The sequence below is a fragment of the Nomascus leucogenys genome, chromosome 19 (genome assembly GCF_006542625.1).
Source record: "Nomascus leucogenys isolate Asia chromosome 19, Asia_NLE_v1, whole genome shotgun sequence".
NCBI lineage: Eukaryota > Metazoa > Chordata > Mammalia > Primates > Hylobatidae > Nomascus > Nomascus leucogenys.
In genome coordinates, this window is record NC_044399.1 from 19,515,149 (window position 1) to 19,529,961 (window position 14,813).

The window sequence follows — 14,813 nt, forward strand, 5'->3', positions numbered from 1 at the left end:
TAAAACTGTAAGATTATAAAATTCCATGATAAAATACAACAAAGATTTATACTATGAAGATGAAATGTCCCTAAAAGAAAATGTATAAGTTTACACCGTTTCCTTTGTTCTTTTTTCCTCTACCTTACTCACTGCACATTTAAATAGAAAGAAAGAAGATCAATTTGAATGCATTTACCTCACCAAACGGAGTGTAAAACTGCACAATGTTCACATCTTTGTCCTGCGTGGCTGCCTTCTGGAAGCCCGCCACAGCTAACACACTGCCCATGTGGTTCCACTGGATGCCTACTACGTACATGCCAGTGTCAATCAAAACGGGATCTAGTCAAAAAGAGAAAAATGAAGTCACTGTGGGAAAATATGTAGCCTAGAGAACTTTATAATCTTAAGAACAACTTTTAAATATTTTTAAAACTTTCCACATTTTTAAAAAAACAAGGCTGGGTACAATGGCTCACGCCTATAATCCCAACACTTTAGGAGGCTGAGGTGGGCGGATCACTTGAGTCCAGGAGTTTAAGATCGGCCTGGGCAACATGGTGAAACCCTGTCTCTACAAAAAATACAAAAATTAGCTGGGGGAGTTGGTGCACAGCTCCTCAGGAGGCTGAGACCTTGAACCTGGGAGGCCAAGGCTGCAGTGAGCCAAGAATGCACCACTGCACTTCAGCCTCGGCAACAGAGCAAGACCTTGTCGCAAAAAAAAAAAAAGTTAAAAATTAGAAATTGAGGCCAGGCACAGTGGCCCATGCCTGTAATCCCAGCACTTTGGGAGGCTGAGGCAGGTGGATCATGAGGTCAGGAGATGGAGACTATCCTGGCTAACAGGGTGAAACCCTGTCTCTACTAAAAATACAAAAATTTAGCCAGGCATAGTGACACGCCCTGTAGTCCCAGCTACTCGGGAGGATGAGGCAGGAAAATCACTTGAACCCGGGAGGCAGAAGTTGCCGTGAGCCAAGATCATGCCACTGCACTCCAGCCTGGGAGACAGAGTGAGACTCCATCTCAAAAAGAAAAAAAAAAGAATAGAAATTAAAAAAATTTTTTAAACAGAAAAATTCCTTACTTTGGTCATTCTCATGTCTCATTACTTGGCATCTTCCATTGTCAAAGCAAACAGCAAGGCAAGGACAATCAGGCTCCACGTAGCCTTTTGTGCCATGGTACCAATGAATCCCAGCAATGCTGATAGCTCCAGTGACATTCACCAAACAACTCAGTTTCATTTTTATCTAAATAAAATTGGTTAGGTTTAATATTTTACATTTTAAAACAGAGCAGTATAGAGACAATACTCAATAGAGTATTGTAGAAAGAACACTGAAAAATACAATCTAAAAATCAGGTGGCAAATTAAAGCTTAATCACTTACTGGTATACAGGCCATGGACAAATCACCTAAATGTCCATTTTCCCCACATGTAAAAAATGAGGATTAAAAAACACTGAGTTTTTATGAGACTCAAATAACACGTATATGAAAGTACTTTGAAAACAGCAAAACGTCATATAAAAGTTCATTATTCTACTTCCACCAGTGAGTGGATTTACTTAATGTCCTAACCTTTGCTAAAAAACAAAACTGCCCCACCAGTAATCATACATCTATTATAGCTAAACCTTGCAAAGCCAGAATTTTTCTCTAGATTATGCTGCCTGATCCTATTCTATTTTACCTTCTTTCTAGGGATTGATTTTTCTCACTTACAATTTAAGTCTGTCATTCTTTTTACAAACAACCATTGGTAGCTTGCTACAAAAATACCCTTTGGTATCTACATGTAAACTTTGGCTTCAGATACCAGAAGAAACCTAAAAAACTTAAACTGCACATTGCCCTACTCATTATCCCTCTGCTTGAATGCACTGACACCTTGTCCTTTCTACCTACCAAAAAAAATTGGAACTAAAAGCTACACTCTAACTTGTTGCACTAATTTGCCTTGAGAAAACCAAAATTTTAGTTAATTAAAACAAAATTTAGATGATTGGGAAAAAGAAAAAATCTGAATTGAAGACTTTAATTACACAAACCACCATAACAAATAAATGTATATACAAACATGAATGATATGTACGATAATCATATAAAATTGTATAAACAAAACTGATGCATACACTTACCATAAAATTTCCTTGATTATCATAAATGTGTATTTCCCCATTTGCCATTCCAAAAAGTAAGACTTTACTGTCCGCAGACCATGTTACATGGGATAGCTGTATACCCTTCAGGTCTTTTCCCCAAATACGACTGCCTAAAACAAAACATTATTAAAAGTTGTTCAAGGTCATGATCCTCCAACAACTGCTTTCGAAATCTTTGTTTTCCTAAAGAACTCGCAAATTCTTCACAGCATTCACGCATTCATTCAATTTATTTGGCCAATAAATATTTACTGAGCACCTATATGTGCCTGAAAAGACATTTGAAATAGCAGCTGTTTCAACCTTTCTCCCCTTTCTTCTAAACTCTGATGCTGGATCTCACTCCCAATTAGCAGTTGAGCCCATCTTCTATTTTGGAAAGAAAATAAAAGCACCCAAAAAACAAATTCCTCATTCCCATCTTCAACAATTCAGAACATAACTGAATCCATGTTTACACTTTCTGCTTTGCCCACTAATACAAAAGAAGAGGTATTTCCCCAGTCAGTCCCCTATCTAAGGTTAATTCCTCTATGTAGTCTCTGATCTAATCCCTTCCTACCTTTGCAAAGATCTCCCTTTATCAACTACTCTCATTTTCTCTTTCTCATTAAACTCTTCACTCCAGGGCCTTTCTTATGTGGATTTAAACACATGCAGATCTATTTCTCTTTGAAACCATCACCTTAAATAAAATAAAATAAACACTTTTATTAACCCCAAGTTCCCCCTCTAACTACTATCTATTTCTACCATTCCTTTCCCAACCAAACTTCATGAAAGAGTTCTTCATACCTATAGTCTCCACTTCAACTCCCACTCAACCCTTAACCCCTCCCAATCTGGCTTCTGCCCCACAACTCCATTGAAACTGCCTACAACATACACTATTTGGGTGATGGTTATATACTAATAGTCCAGACCTCACCAATATTCAATATATCCATATAACAAACCTGCACTTGTACCCCCTAAATCTAAAATGAATAAAAAAAGAAGAAACCAAACCTGTTGACATCTTGATCTTGGACTTCTAGAGTCTAGAACTGTGAGAAAATAAATTTCTGTTGTTTAAAAAAAAAGAAAGAAACTGCCTTCATGGACATCACTGATGGCCTGTTGCTAAAGCCAATTGATACATTTTTTTTTTTACCACTCCCTCCTTCTTGAACTCTCTTGGCTGCCATTAGCCCATATACTCCTTTATCTCCAAGACTCTTATTTTTCAACATCCTTCTTCTGCCCATCCCTTAAATGTTGCTGATTTTTTTTTTTTTCCTGAGACAGGGTCTCACTCTGTTGCCCAGGTTAGAGTGTAGTGGTAAGATCATGGCTCACTGCAGCCTCAACCTCTCAGGCTCAAGCAATCCTCCCACTTTGGCCTTCCAGGTGATTGGGACTGCAGGAGTGTGCCACCACACCCAGATAATTTTTTTTTTTTATTTTTAGCAGAGACAAGGTCTTGCTATGTTGTCCAGGCTGGTCTCAAACTCCTGAGCTCAAGCAATCCTCCCGCCTTGGCTTCCCAAAGTGCTGGGACTGCAGGCATAAGCCACTGTCCCCAGCCTAAATGTTGCTGATTCTTAACTCTACAAATGCCTCTTAGTTTTGTTCACCTATTTCAATGGTTTAAATTACCATGCATATATTGGTGGTTCCCAAAATTTTGTGTTCAGCACAGATATTTTTGAGCTGCAGATATGTATGTCTAACTATGGTCTGGATAGATTTACTTGAATGGCCTATGGCATGACAAAATCAACATATCCAACAGAGGAATTTTCCCTTAAAATCATTCTTTCTCCACACTATTTTAATGAAAGGCATTACCATCCATCCAGCTGCCCAAGCTAAAACTCTGGATACTGCCCTGGGGACTTCCATCTTCTCATCCCCAATCCTATCTATTCTGCCTCCTGAGTATGTATAAAATCTACTTACTTCCATTCCCTTGTCATTACCTGGATGGCTACCATCCACCATAATCTCTCACGTGAATTGCCAGAGCAGTTTCCTGATACAGCTGCCCATTATCTTTCTTTCCTTTCTCTATTCTTCATATGTAGCACAGAGATGTTTCTAAAGAACAATCTTATCACATTGCTCCCATTCTTAAACCTTTTCATTGGCCTCCCAAGTGCTGTTGGACTTAAGTCCAAACACCTTAATATACCTTATGATCTGCATGTTCTGGCCTCTGTTTCTCTCTCTAGATTCACTGCATACTACTCTTCACCATTAGTATTATACCCCACTGATAATCAACTTTTTTCAATGGCCCAAACATAGCTAAGTGCAAGTCCTCCGGACCTCCTCAAATACTACTTCTTAGGGCTGAGACATTCTACACACCAACCTACCTTGTGGCTAATGCCTCAGCATCAGCATCACTTCCTCCAGGAAGCCTTTCCTGATCCCTCCAAGTCTGCATTAGGTGGCACTTCTACATGCTCCTGTATTTTCCCCATCTGAGCGCTTATCACAGGGTATTGTAATTTCTCAGTTACTCATCCATCTCTCCTGATCTAGGTCTGGTCGTTGCTGTACCCTTAGTTCCTAAAATGATAGCTGTTGCTTTATAGGCTCTCAGAAACATTTGTTGACTACATGAAATTACACACACACACACACACACACACACACACAGACACACACACAGACACACACACACACAGAGAGAGCGAGAGAGAGAAATAAAAATGATTTTAAAATAAATTATTTCTCTATAGAATTTCAAATTAAAACAACGGTGCAGACTCTCAGAAGACCCAGTTTTATCTATTACTAGAATTTGAAAAATACGGGTTTTTAAGGCTATAAACTACAACCAAAAATCACATGTTCAGTTCCAATAAAAATGACCACAGACTTTTTGAAACTAAAGTCTACATATTTGTACAGACTAACCAATATAAAAAGAAATTACATAATGAGGCAGACGTGTTTAAAATAATGCTGAAAAGTTAATTCAATTTTTTCAATGCCACTGCAGGAAATAAAAAAACAGAGTTTTTTCCTTGAATATATATAAAAACAGATGGTTAAAACCAAAGAATGGTTCTTGAATGTCATCAAATTGTATATCAAATAGTTTCCCTTTTATGTCTATTTTTCAATCAGAATGCTAACATATGATAAATCTCTAAAGAAGAAAACTGTCAGCCAGATATTGATCTTAGTTCTATGTCCAATCAATACATTACCATCCACTGAACCAACTATCACAGCCCCATCTTCATATACAATGCAGATCTTCTGTCCGTCAGCATTCCAGCTCATACTGCGAACAACTGATTTATTTCGATTGTTGATCATCTCCTCAATCCAAGAGCCTGTTTTCACAAATTTAAAAAATTACAAGTCAAAACTTTCACATCTATTAAACAGTAGTTAAGAATTGAAAGCATTCCATAAAGTACACCATGGGATAAATAACTGCAAAGTTTTCTACAACCTGAGACATTAAACTATAAAACTTCCAAATCCAACAAAAATAAAATGAAAAATTAACTTGGGCTTAACTGATAACTGCTTCAGATTATCACAGAAAACATAATAAATGCCCATCCTTTGTTTCTTCTTTCTTTCTTTCCCTCACTGTCTCTTTCTTTCTGTCAATTAAAAATTAAACTTAATTTGCTTTTTCAGAGCTAAAACTACTGATTTTTCTGAAAGCCTAACTTTTCCTACTTGAACAATATGGTTCAGATCATAACCAATAAAAAAAACACTCCAAGTAACAATAACTTCATATATACACATAAACTCTCCAATGAATAATTACAAGCATATTAAATGCAGCATATTAGTTACCATCACAAAGAGAATGAAGGCAAAAAATACACAGCATATTAGGTAAAACCCTAAGCCTGCTTGAAAAAATTCTAATCAGTTTGTGCTACATTAGTGACACCACATCTCTAATGCTGAATGACAAAAATATTCTAGTTGTATGCAGGGTAGGAATGAGATGTAACTTGTCTTTTAGCATAACCAAATTGGAAGCAAAAAAATAGGTTATTTTGTTTTTGTTTTTCTTAAAGGCTTTTTTACATACCAACATAGGAAACTCTGGCCTGCAGCCAAGCAAATAATCATGTAATTTGGAAGAACTGCTCAGAGCAGGGTAACAGAATCAAGACTGAGACCCAGAGAAGACCTGAAGACCTACCCTGGAAACAGACAAAGTTTACTCCAGTCCACTGATCTTTCACATTCTATCCCCTACACACACACACGCACACACACACACACACACACATTTTTAAAAATTAAAGTATTATAGCATATCTTTAATGAAGACTTTTTAAATGGTATGCCCTGCCATTTAAAACAGCACACATGAACTTTTCAAAACAGCACACATGAACTAAGGCACCCTTCCCTTTTGAAGATGATGACTACAGGCCTCAGGAGAACATGTATTATGAGCTGCTTTTCTGGTAAAAGTGGATTATCTAAGTTAATCCTTCTTTTACTCGCCCTCTCTCTTGTAGACAAACTGAACCAGTAGTCAGAGTTGAGATAAAATCTGTATCCATAAAAGAAAAGGAAACTAACTGGCCCATGCAGGAAATGAATTATTCCCTTTGACTTCTTACTAAATGTGTTTTTATCTACTGAGATAACTCTAGCCACTCATTTATTCATTCATTCAACAAATATTTATTGAACATGTACACTGTGCTATGTATTATAAAAGGTTCTACATATAAAATGAACAGTCATTTCCCCTTTCCCCTCAGAGCTTACAGTCTACTGAGGAACCAATATTAAATACACACACACACACATGAATGTAATTATAAACTGGAACTACCTAGAAGTAATTCTTATTGGAAATCTGGAAAAAAAAAAAAAGAGCTATCTCAAGTAGAAGCTATTCTTCTGCTGAGAGTCTAAGTTCATTTTGGAGATAGCCAACAGTCACCTAATTCACTTTCTTAATAACAGGGTTAAAGTTTAAAAAAAAAAAAGTGAAAAGTAGGCAGCAATAAATCCAGAAATATTATCCCTGTGCAGTCAGGATGAACTCCTGTTGTTAGTAAAAGGGGTCTATTTTGGAGATGTTATTTACCCATCCAAATACTGTGATCCAGATGCCAACTTGTGAAAAATTAAATAATCTCTCCTAGTAAAGTATACCTTTATATAACATCCACACAATGATAAGCCCGTTTTCATCACTGGTAGTCAACTTCTGATACTGCTCATTCCATGTTACAACTTGAACAGAACCTAGAACATTATAAAACAATTTAGAAACTTAAAGGTTACAATTAATTTCAAATTTACATTTTTATATAAACACCAAGATCATGTTAAAATCAATATGGTCCCTGTACAGCTAACTAGTCTTTAATATTCCTCAAAACCTATTCATAGGATGCAGTTATTGATATCACTAATTTTCTATAACAATGCATAATACTATTTTTCATATCTATCCCTATTTCATCCCAGTAAAAACACCTATCACGGCTAGCTACCAGAACTACCATATACCTGATGACAGAAACAAATACAAGCATGGTTTACTCAATTGGCCTGACTCCCAAAAATAATGATGTTCAAAGGACACCATACCGAGTACTTGTTTAGGGGACTTTTATCACTTTTGTAGATATGTCCTATAATCTCTCTTCTGCCCACCTCTCACCCCTGTTTTCCATTCTATTAGTAAAACACTCTTGAGCATATCTTAAACCTCTAGGGTACGTGAATAATTGATGACTTTTAATTTTTTAATCCCTAAATACTTTAGTGTACATTTCCTAAAAATAAAGACACTCTCTTCCATAATCATATTACAAACTAGGAAGTTTAACACTGATATATTATTATCTAACTCACAGTCCATATAAAAATTTTATCAATTGTCCAAATAATGTCCTTTATAGACACTTGTTTTTCTCATTCCAAGAACCAGTCTAGGATTATACAGTGCATTTAGTTGTTATACATCTTCAATCTTTAGTCTTTTTTTTTTTCTTGAGACAGGATCTTGCACTGTCACCAAGGCTGGAATGCAGTGGCACAATCATGGCTCACTGCAGCCTCCAACTCATGAGCTCAAGGGATCCTCCCACCTCAGCCTCCTGAGTACCGGGGACTACAGGCACACAGCACCAGGCCTGGTTAATTTTTTTTATTTTTTGTAGAAACAGGGTCTCATTATGTTGCTCAGTGTGGTTCCAAAAACCTAACCTCAGGCAGTCTTCCCACCTTGGCCTCCCAAAGTGCTTGAACTATAGGTGTGAGCCACTACGCCCAGTCTCTTCAGTCTCCTTTAATCTGGAATCATAGGACGGATTCTAAAAAGGATTATATATATAACATCCATAGACAGGAGTATTTTCAATATATAAAATAGCAGTTATTTTCTTCTAGATTTATTTAAGATGTTGTTTAATCACGTAAAAGTTGAATGACTCTAAGTTGTATTACTTATGTCTCAATAGAAATGATTACAAACAGCCCCCAACTTACAATGGTACTACTTAAATGACTTTTCGGTGGTGGGAATGCAATGTGCATTCGGTAGAAACCGTACTTCGAGTGCCCATACAACCATTCTGTTTTTCACTTTCAGTACAGAAATCAATAAGTTACATAAGATATTCAACATTTTATTATAAAATAGGCTTTATGTCAGATGAGTGTGCCCAACTGTAGGCTAGTGTTTTCTGGGCACATTTAAGGTAAGCTAGGCAGAGCTATGATGTTCAGTAGGTTAGGTGTATTAAATGCATTTTCAACTTACAATGGGTTTATTGGAACATATCCCCATCATAATTCGAAGAGCATCTGTACTTTAAATATTACCATTATTTAAAATGTTCACATTTCTGCATTAAGTAGAAACTTTCTAAATGCCTAAATACCACTCAAACATGACTTAAAAGAAACTGAATGACTCACCACTATGACCTTCAAGAGTCTGATTCATAGAAAGGTTACTGGGGGCTGCAAGGCCCCTCAGTTTTGCATCATCTAAAACAAAACGAAACAAAACAAACTACTATGATAAATATATAAAAGTGGCATATTATAAGATTTTGACTCTTTTTGTATTCCTGGGCAGTATTAATCATTTTTCTAAGTATGCCCCATTCTGATATATTTTTCTCATGGTATAAACATGAACAATAACACATACCCCTTGCAAAGATATTCTGGTAAAATAAAGCAAAATACACAAATGAAGATTGTTTACTCATACATTACATATATTAATAATCATCACTGCTTTTTATTCCTTTCCAAAAGACCACAAATAGAAATATTTATGGCCTACAGATTGAAAACTCTACAGCTTACAAGGGATCAAAACAGCATAGACTTTGAAAATGGGTTTTTACTAGATTACACAGAATCTTATATTCACTCATTTATTCATTCATTCAACAAATATTTATTGAATGTGTACACTGTGCTATGCGTTACAAAAGGTTCTACATATAAAATGGTGAACAAAACAGTCATTTCCCCTTTCTCCTCAGAGCTTACAGTCTGAGGGACCAATATTAAATACATACTCACACACATATAAATGTAACTATAAACTGGGAATGTGAAAGCATAATAAGAAAGAGTAGCAGAAGTGACTTAATTTAGATTGATGGGGAACCAGGGAAGGCTATCAGAAGAACTGATATTTAAGCTGAGACTGAGAGGTAAACTGGAGATAGCCAGGAAAGGTAGAGAAAGAAGGGGAGTATTCCAGGCTAGGACACAGCAACACAAAGGCTCTGAAGTAGACACCTAGAGCCCTTGACAAACTCAAACCCTACCACAGCTCCAACCCAGGGCCATCATCCTCAAACCCTACCACAAGCAGCTCCAACTCAGGGCCATCATCCTCAAACCCTACCACCAGCAGCTCCAACCCAAGGCCATCATCCTCAAACCCTACCACCAGCAGCTCCAACCCAGGGCCATCACCCTCAAACTCTACCACAAGCAACTCCAACCCAGGGCTATCACCCTCAAACTCTACCACAAGCAGCTCCAACCCAGGGCCATCATCCTCAAACCCTACCACAAGCAGCTCCAACTCAGGCTGTCAGCCCTTTAAATACCTTTTGACAAGGAAATGACATCATCTGGTCCCTTTAAAAAAAAAAAAAAAAAGGGCCAGGCACGGTGGCTCACGCCTGTAATCCCAGCATTTTGGGAGGCCGAGGCAGGCGGATTGCTTGAAGTCAGGAGATCACGACCATCCTGGCTAACACAGTGAAACCCCATCTCTACTAAAAAAAAAATAATAATACAAAAAATTAGCTGGGCATGGTGGCAGGCACCTGTAATCCCAGCTACTCAGGAGGCTGAGGCAGGAGAATCGCTTGAACCCGGGAGGTGGAAGTTGCAGTGAGCCAAGATTGCACCACTGCACTCCAGCCTGGGAGACAGAGTGAGACCCCATCTTAAAAAAAAAAAAAAAAAAAAAAAAAACCTGACACTGGCTAGAGTGTCAAGAACGACTAAGAGGAAGCCAGAGACAATGGAAGGAGGGAAACTGATTCACACAATAGACCAGGTGAGGGATGATGGTAGCTGGAGCTATAGAGGGAGCAGGGGAGACAAAGGAAAGGATGGGTTCAAGATACACTTTGGAGACAAAAGCAACAGGATTGCTGATGCAGATGTTGTTAACGGAGGAAAAGAGAAGATTTCCAGCTTGAGCAAATGAGTGAAATGGAGATATTTGCTGAAATGGAGAGAATTGAAAGAGATTTAGAAGAATATCAAGAGTTCAGTTTTGAACACAGTAAATATGAGATACCTGTGAAAGACTCCAGTGGAGACACCCAAGTCTGAAAAACCAGGATTGGGCTGGAGATATAAAGGTGGGGCTCTTCACCTTATACCACAGATGGCATTTAAGGGCATGAGAATGAAAGAATAAATAGGGCAAGTGAATAGAGAGCCCAGAAGCAAGTTCTCAGGAATTCTAATAGAAGAGGGAAATCTAGCAAAGAGACCGAGGACTGACCAGAGAAGGAGAGAAAAGTAGTACGTCTAAATATAACAATAACTTAAACATTCTGAATTGTCTTGTCTTGAAAAATAATGTTTCAAGTCAAATCCTGATGAGTCAATAAAAGCTGTCCATTAGATTTAGAACATGAAAGTCACTGGTGAGGGAGAGAAAAGGAGAGAGGACTGATATTGAAAGGAGAGAGAGAGGATAAATTGGCAGAGAGGTACCTGAGAAGGTGAAGGGAGATGGGCTCCAGCAAAACACTGGAAGCTGGCCTGTGAGAGAAGTAAACCTGACGTAAAAAGATGGATTGCTGGTTCTAATTCCTTTCCTTCTAGAGCAGGGGACTGAAAACTGGAAATGCAATGTGGTGCAAACTTTCTGGAGGATAATTTGTGTATACATATTAGGAACCTGTATAAATGTACACACTCTTCAATCCAGTGAATGCCATTTCTAGAGATTTATTGTAGAAAGTATTAACAATTTATGCAAAGATTTGGATACAAAGATACAGTTGCTTTAATAATAAAAATGTGGAGACATCTAAATGTCCAATACTAAACTTGGTTAAGCAAATTATGATATATTAATACCAATATAATGAAATACTAAATAGACATTAAAAATGGTGCCATAGAAGATGATTTATTGATGTAGAGGATTGCTGTATTATGTTGCTGTACCCAAACTACAAAACATTATACGTAACATGTTGCATCTTTAGCACAACACAGTGCTTGATATAAAGCAGGCATGCAATATCTATGATTGTTACTGGAGGGACCTGCTGAATCAACACTATTTGTATTAAATATAATATAGTGATCTTGTTAGACTCTCACAGCCATATTCCTCATATTTATTTCTTTCAGCACAATTCATAATCATTCAGTTCCAAAACAAATACTTTACTCCATTTTCCAAACCTCCCAAGAATCGATTTCCCATCTTGTTCACTAATTTCAAAGAATACTCTAGTCACAGCTCATCAAAAGGGCAGAGCAGAAAAAGAAGTTTGTTTTTTAAAAAGCCTTCAATGTTAAACAAAATGAATGCATTTCTTAATGTAATTAAAAACTTGCAGGCCAGGCACGGTGGCTCATGCCTGTAATCCCAGCACTTAGGGAGGCCGAGGTGGGCGGATCACGAGGTCAGGAGATCGAGACCATCCTGGCTAACACGGTGAAACCCTGTCTCTACTAAAATTACAAAAAAATTAGCCAGGCATAGTGGTGGGCACCTGTAGTCCCAGCTACTTGGGAGGCTGAGGCAGGAGAATGGAATGAACCCAGGAGGCGGAGCTTGCAGTGAGCCGAGATCCAGCCACTGCACTCCAGCCTGGGTGACAGAGCAAAACTCTGTCTCAGAAAAAAAAAAAAAAAACTTGCTACATATTGTAAGCAAAAGTATGTATATACAGACACATATATACACACATACACATGCATATATGTATCTATATATACATTTAAGAAACAGAGAAAAACTTCCTTTTAACACAGTTTTAAAAAACTAAAGCACTGACAGATTGAACTATAAAACAGCATAAGCCAAACTTTAATTGGTACTCTTCTTTACTTAGGCTGTCCACTAGCCCTTTGTGTAGTGGTTAAAAACAAGGACGTGAATGTGAGACAAATTTAGTTTCACATCCTTGCTCTGCCACTTACTGGCGCGTGACCTAGGGCAATTAACAGCTCAGAGCCTCAATTTTCTCACCTAGAATACCTACTGCCCAAGATTATTGTGAAGTCAAATAAGATTGTGAAGGTTAAACATCCACTATATGGAAAATCATCAGTAAGTATTTAATATTCATACCACATTCAAAGCTGTAAGGTAATACTATTCAAAGTGGGGTCTGAGGACCAGCAACTCAGCTTCAATAGAAATGGAAATTCTCAGGCCCCATCCCGGGTCTATTGTGTGGGGGCAGAGCATGAAATCCATCTTAACAATCTCTTCCAGTGATTCTTATACCTAATACAGTTTGAGAAGCTATGTTGTAAGGAATCCAAAAATGTAATGCAGTTTAACCCCCTACATTTTCATTTTATGGAAGACTAAACTAAAAGAGTAAGATCCTCAGCTACTTGTTGAAAGTCATTCAGTAGTCTTGTGGAAGAGCTGAGATTTAACTCCAATTGCCTTATCTAGATCTTCAATCTAGTGTGGCACTAGGGGGGCTAAAGAAGTGGGAAGCTGTTTGCTGTGATTCCAGAGAACTAGATAAAGAAATCAAGCTGCAAAGACAAGAGACCTACTGATAGAAATGTAAAACGTATCCCATTTTCTGTTCTTGGACACTAGGTGAATAACCATTAATGCATCTGATAAGCAGAAAGGATGACACAGATCTGTAAACAATCTGCCATATTTTCTTACTGAAATGTTGACTCACAGGATTTCTGTTAGACTCCTAATAATATAGTACAATAATTAGACATAGCATAACACAGTGACTTATTTTCATTCTTCATTATTTTTCATTTTCCATTAATAACTCAGCAAAAACCATCTGATGTTTACATTCAACATTCTCTGAACCTTATTGCAAATATACTCCAGAAAAACACCATAAAATGTTTAGGTAGTTTTCCCTTTAAAATAATCAGAATTGCATATTGACAGACAACATGAGTAAATCGCACTGAACAAGTAACATTAGCCAATTTACTACCAAACATGTGGGCTTGCATTCATTTACCTGTCTGCGTCTCTAATTTCAAAATTTTCAGTAATCCATCTTCACCACCGCATGCTATGAACCCTTGTTCCTTGTTCCAGGATACACACTTCAGCTTCACGTTATTGGGAATGGAAATCTGAAAAAGCAACCACAGCCGCACTAGCAACTTTTCACGAAGGAGTTGGGAAGTAAGTCTGCAGGAGATGAAGGCTGAAGAAAATCTTCCAAGAAGAAAAACGGACGGCCTTGCAGAAAAAAATGAGCTGTTGTGAAAATGGGCATGGTCCCCTGAACTGACCCGGGCTCTAGCATTTGGGAAAGAGGGAAAGAAGTGCACAAAAGAGAAGGATAGTGACTGCGGAGGAAGCCAACGCCAGAGTCTCACCGGATGGATTTTTTTAAAGGGAGGGCGGGGAGAGGGTATCAATCCATACCACCAGTCCCTCTTCCTTTTTACCTACAACACTTAGGCTATCCTATTGTTATTTCTTTTCTCTTGCCCAATGGCTCGTGGTGATCCAAAGAGTTTAAATCACGTGGATCAGCAACAAGTGGAGGAGGAAATATAGGGTAGCACGTGGCGACTTATCCTCGAGCCACCCAAAAGGACCTAGCCAGGGGCAGGAATGGGAGAGTGCTGCGAGAGGGCAACGAGCTCGGCCAAAGACTGTCTGGGGCTCCGGGAACCGCAGGAAGATGTCGGAGGCTGGACCCGGCGGGAAGGATGGCTGCGGAATGGCGAAGCCACGATCAGGACCGGGTGAAGGAGCCTGGCTTCTCGGGAAGGCAGCGGGAATCGCCGCAGGCTGCGGAAATGGCGGAGAAACGAGGACGCCCCCCCAGGAAACTCACTTTCTTGGCTAGGTAGAAGAACATCGTGGGATCCCCGAGAGGGTCACAGCGGCCGCTAAGGCCCTCGACAGTTAACGGTTCTACGTCTCCAATCGGGAGTACCAGCAGCCGGAAAGCTCCCGTCGCCGTGGC

The 14,813-nt window shown here is 38.5% G+C and overlaps 1 protein-coding gene across 5 annotated transcripts in view; it reads right to left on the reverse strand.

The window, feature by feature from the left end:
* The window catches only part of WDR35 (WD repeat domain 35), an 85,542-nt gene extending 70,729 nt beyond the window's left edge, over positions 1 to 14,813 (reverse strand). For 4 of the 5 annotated variants that reach the window (XM_030800113.1, XM_030800112.1, XM_003275972.3 and 1 more), the window contains exons 1-8: positions 14,682 to 14,810; positions 13,848 to 13,965; positions 9,076 to 9,147; positions 7,300 to 7,392; positions 5,358 to 5,486; positions 2,131 to 2,264; positions 1,073 to 1,238; positions 179 to 324 (exon numbers count right to left, since the gene is read on the reverse strand). In XM_030800113.1, coding sequence (XP_030655973.1) covers positions 179 to 324; positions 1,073 to 1,238; positions 2,131 to 2,264; positions 5,358 to 5,486; positions 7,300 to 7,392; positions 9,076 to 9,147; positions 13,848 to 13,965; positions 14,682 to 14,705 — 882 coding nt within the window. In that variant the 5' untranslated portion in view covers positions 14,706 to 14,810. Of the gene's footprint in view, positions 1 to 178; positions 325 to 1,072; positions 1,239 to 2,130; positions 2,265 to 5,357; positions 5,487 to 7,299; positions 7,393 to 9,075; positions 9,148 to 13,847; positions 13,966 to 14,681 lie in introns of all 5 variants that reach the window. The other variant, XM_003275973.4, reaches the window with a different exon arrangement.